The sequence below is a fragment of the Montipora foliosa genome, chromosome 2 (assembly GCF_036669935.1).
Source record: "Montipora foliosa isolate CH-2021 chromosome 2, ASM3666993v2, whole genome shotgun sequence".
NCBI lineage: Eukaryota > Metazoa > Cnidaria > Anthozoa > Scleractinia > Acroporidae > Montipora > Montipora foliosa.
In genome coordinates, this window is record NC_090870.1 from 60,549,608 (window position 1) to 60,554,607 (window position 5,000).

At 44.7% G+C, this 5,000-nt stretch overlaps 1 protein-coding gene across 1 annotated transcript in view; it reads right to left on the reverse strand.

The window, feature by feature from the left end:
- The window catches only part of LOC137993756 (adenylate kinase isoenzyme 5-like), a 30,103-nt gene that overhangs the window by 4,081 nt on the left and 21,022 nt on the right, over positions 1–5,000 (reverse strand). Inside the window, exons 15-17 of the mRNA XM_068839765.1 lie at positions 4,740–4,854; positions 4,135–4,298; positions 3,346–3,462 (exon numbers count right to left, since the gene is read on the reverse strand). Of these exons, the coding sequence (XP_068695866.1) occupies positions 3,346–3,462; positions 4,135–4,298; positions 4,740–4,854 (396 nt within the window). The remainder of the gene's footprint in view (positions 1–3,345; positions 3,463–4,134; positions 4,299–4,739; positions 4,855–5,000) is intronic.

Consider the following 5,000-nt stretch of genomic DNA (forward strand, 5'->3'; position numbering starts at 1 on the left):
GGAAGACTGCCCATTGCACAGCTGGCAAAGGTTTCAACTTCGTCAATAAACTGGATGTCGGAAGCTTCTGGGGTACATGAAGGGGCACGTGTCAGTGCATCAGCAGAAATTTGACGTTTTCCAAGGACATGAAGGACGTCAGGGTTGTACCTCATCATCCTGAGACGGAAGCGTAGTATCCCGGGTGGCATCTTGTATAGTGCAGTTGTGGTCAAAAAGGGTACAAGGGGTTTGTGATCTCAAGTGAAACTGAATCCAAGCACATATTCTTTAAGCGTTCACATGCCAGATTGAGACAAGAGCTTCTTTATCGATGACCACATATTTTCTTTTTCTTTCGGCGTCAGTAAGGGATCTTGAGATGTAAGAGATATGACGACGCTGTCCATTGTCCTGAGTCTGAAGGAGAACTGCTCCAAGCCCAGTTGATGAGGCATGTGCGGAAGATTAGGGTCGTAGTGCGCAAGGACTTCGGGAGATAGAAGGATCTGTTTAACTCGCTGAAAGGCCGTTTCCTGGGCCTCTCCCAAGTACCATGTAGTTTATCTGCGGAGCAGTTGGCGCAAGGGTTCATTTAGGTCAGGCAATCCTGGAATGAACTTTCCCAGCTGGTTAACCATCCCCATGAACCTCTGTAGTTCTGTTGTAGTAGAGGGAACTGGGAACTGGGCAATGGCTCTTGTCTTTTCTGGATCAGCATGAAATCCTTAAGCATCTACAATGTGCCCCAGGAACTTGATTCTCCTTTGAGAGAATTCGGACTTCTGTACGTTCAGTGTCAGGCCAGCTTCTTGAAGACGGAACAGCACAGCCCGGACACGTACATCATGTTCCGTCTGATTCCCACCATGGATAAGGATGTCGTCCATCCGGCATATCACCCCATCAAGACCCTTCAAGATAGCTGAAATGGTCCGTTGGAATATTTCGGGCGCAGAACGGATAACGAAACGCAACCTGTTGAAGCAGTAGCGACCGAATGGCGTGATAAAGGTTGTTAGCAGCTTGGAATCTTCATCCAAGGGTATTTGCCAGAAACCAGTGTTGGCGTCCAATTTTGTAACACTACTTTTTTTCCCAACGTGGCAAGGCCACTGAGCCCATGGGATGAAGGTCACGCTTGACTTCCTTGTTCGGTGGCGTACTGCCATACAGATCCGTACTCGTCCATTGGCTTTGGGTACGGGAACAATAACATAGCACCACTCTGTGGGAACGATGACTGGAGAAATGACACCTTGCTGTAACGTTGAGTCAATTTTATTATTTACTTTGGGTAGCAATGGATGTGGAATTCTCCTTGGAGTGTAGACACACACTGGCTCAATCTCCGGATTGAGTTTCATTCGGTATTCGGTATTCGGTTTTCAGTTTTCCCAGACCTGTGAAAAGTTGAGGAAATTCTTCCTTGAAATTAGCAGCCTGAGTAACCACCTCTCCTCTTCTTACTGATAACGGAGTACAGGTGATCCTTGAGAACATAGACTGGTTCGGTTATCTTGCGACCTTTATACAACGTGACGTTAAAGATACCAATGACTGAGCGAATGGTGCCGCCTGGACCTCTTAAGATCTGTTGGGTATTTGATAACTGCTGGTCTTTAAGCCAAGGTTCCCTGTCACTGACAATGGAAACTGCCACTCCAGTATCCAACTTGAAGTATGTATCGTTTCCTACCACCTTGACAACTGCAGTCCAGAAGTCTCCTTTACCATTACGGACTTCACCGAGAAAGGGAACGTCGACTTGTTCGAGATTTGCAACTTCGTTAACAGTCGTTCGCTTAGCCGCCTGCTTTATAGAAAGACAAACAGTGTGGTGACATCTTTTGCAGGGCATAATTCCAGTCTGTGTTGCTGTCGACCGCACCACATGCATTTTCGCTTGGACTTTGGTCGGGTTTCGCTTGCTTTTGTTGATCTTTTCTCAGGCTTGTGCTTCTCCACAAACTCAACGCCAGACGAATGGGAAGCCGCACTGGGCACAGAATTTCCTCAAATGAGGTCTGTACTCATTTGTATTGCCTGTTCGAGGGTTACGTGAGCTTTTGCTTGAAGACGATCGGACAGCGTGTCGTCATGAACTCCCACAACAATTTGGTCACGGATAAGGCCGTCCTTCTGAGAACCTTGCTCATAGTCTTCTGCAAGCCTGTATAAATCTTGAATGAAAGCATCCACTGACTTACCAAGTAACTGGTGGCGTTTGTTAGAACGGGCTCTTTGTACCATCAAATTGCGACGGACATCGAAATAACTGTTGAGAGCAGTGCCAACTTCTTCGTACGTAGCTTTGTTTTCGTGGATTCGGAGCGTGGCTCCATGGCGTACAGTAAGGTACTGACTCACTCGTGTTCAGGTTTATTCTTGAGTCCGGAAAAGACTCTGTAGCGTTCGAGGCGACGGCTCCATTTCATCCATTTGGCTTGTTTAGTTGTGGTCGGTTCGCGCCATCGAACTTCGCAGGGAGTGGAAGTTGACTCGGCTGTTGCGGATTAATTTCGTTCTCTTGTGCTCCAGAAGGCAACCCTGAGGTTTCTTGGGCTTAACTACAGAATACAGGGCCACTTATTTCCACACCATTGGTGTGATACTGCTTCAGTGTCGGCCATTTTAAGGGTCAAGGATCGCTGCCACCATGTATGATTCGGAGAATAGTTCAACAACAATAGCAACACAACTTTATTCAAGATGGCGACCAGTGTAAGCACATGATCCCAGGATGCAATGCGCAAGGCTGACGTTATTTAGAAAGGTAGAGAATAGCCTAACCCTACAGATAAAGTGGGTGTATTTTGGTAAGCAATCATCGATGTTTAGAGGATAGACGCTGCAGATACTGTGCACGACTGACCGTTCAAGCAGTGGATGGGAAATAGATAAGGCCTCTAAATCAAGGTTCAAGCACATTGCAAATAGGCCAACGTCTGGATGTATTTCATTTTTGCGGTCTTGTTTGCTCTAAAGCCATTCCAGCTAATCCAACCAAGCCGACCACGTGCTGGCAAAGATAGACCACAACACCGGGAACTCCATACCCCAACTCTTTCGAACAGTGCGGGGGTTCTTTAATGCCCCCCAGTGTTAATAGCAAGGGTTAATGCTTTTTACCATTTCTGAAAGTGCGGTTTAGGAACATGGGTATAGGATATAAACTATAAAGACGATGCTTCGAGAGGTGAACATCAGGAAACTATACACGGGAACTAAGGAGCGTTCAAAATTGCAAAGACGGTTTTCGGCATGAAAGAAGGAGGATTTGAGGATACCTGATTCCACATAGAACCCGTCTCATGCTGTTACCCCGTAAAAACAAGTTTAATAATTAAAAGTTCATCAAGTTACCTTTTGTTTAAATTCATCCAATTGTTCAATTGTCCGCGGATAGCCATCTATGCAATAACCATCCAAATTCTTTTCCTCGTTTTCCAGTGCCTCTAGAAGTACTGCAAGAACGATTCCCTTAAGAAAAAAAAATGAAATACTTGAAAACAAGTTCCTAAAGTAAACACGTTTGTGAACGCGACGACAATGCCCACACCATTTCTTGCGGGTTGCATATTTCCCGTCAAGAAAATATAACATACCCCTTCCCCCGTCAGGCTCACACCTAATTCCCTTCCCTCCCCCGCAAAGAGTGTACGAGTGGGCGTAGGCTGACGTCACAACCAAAATTTCTCGGATGGATAGTTCACCAAATTTTGTTCGCTACGGAGCTTCGCTCTCGCACGCGCAGGAGCTCTGCTACAAGACGTGTCTCACTAGCTCTGTTCAGTGGTGACAAGGTGCGGGCAGGGAGGTTAAAGTTAAAAGAGTATTTAATCCTGTACTCGCATCACTCTCACCGAGCCTGTCTCAGAGCTTGTCCTAATGCTTAGCCAGTCCAATACAGTATGCATGGGAGTCAGAATGGCATATTGCTCATTAACCGCGACTCCCACCCCTGCAATCGTATGTGGGCTGAGTTTCAGTCGATCTCAACCTTACTTGGGGATTTTCTCCAGGTGCTCATAATGACATCTGGCATAGGAGCTGCATGTTCTCTTTAGGACCTTTCTGAAAAGCACTTACGTGATTTGAAAGCTTCCTAATAAAAGGTTACAGATTAATTATGCACTATTCAGTTTTACTTACCGAAGCAACTAATCTTCCCATCAAAATTGCTTCATTGATCAACTGAGATCGCTCTGTGTCCTTCCTCGATTCCTGTCTGAGCAAATGTCCAACTGACAAATGAGTTTTCCCAGTCGCTTCTGATAAAGTCTTTCCCAACTCGGCTTTTCCCGAGCCTGGCGGACCTAAAAGCCCAAAATATGCAGATAGGCCAGTTACAAAGAACGTTTTCCGTTGTGAGCTCTTCTCATTTCCAGGTTTTATTGTGCCGGGAATTTCTAGAAAACAATAGCACAATCAAGGAACGTCTTGCTGCGTCATCGACACGTCTTTAAACGGAAAGAGGTATATATACTGTATGTCCTATCCACACAATATGTCTACCTTTCAGCTAAAGAAAAAAAAAACACTCAAATTTAACTTGAAACTCAAAGACCTCAAAAGTGATCTAAATTTTAAAAGGTTTGAATTGGTTACATAGGGGATAAAGAGACAATACGAACAAAAGTAGGCGTATCTTTCAGTTACCTTGCATTAGTTGCATCAAGAATCGCCATTTGTTCTAGATTCAATTCAGATTATCCATGAAAAAAGGCTAACGAAGAATGTTTCATCCATTACTTAACCTGTTATAAAGGTGACGTCATAACCATGAAGTGACGTTGATTTTCGGTTTGGAAGATTCCGAAATATATCATTAACTTGATTGAAAACTTCATCAGGGGAAGCTTCCGCTAGAACCTGCAGAGAATCAGATACGATAAAAAAGAATGATAGTGTAATGATATCTGTAAACAGAGTGAACTCATAAGTTGCAGTGTGTGTTCTAAACTGCCATTGGGGAATCTTTGTTTACATTGTTTGCCTCAGAAGCCCAAACAAGGATA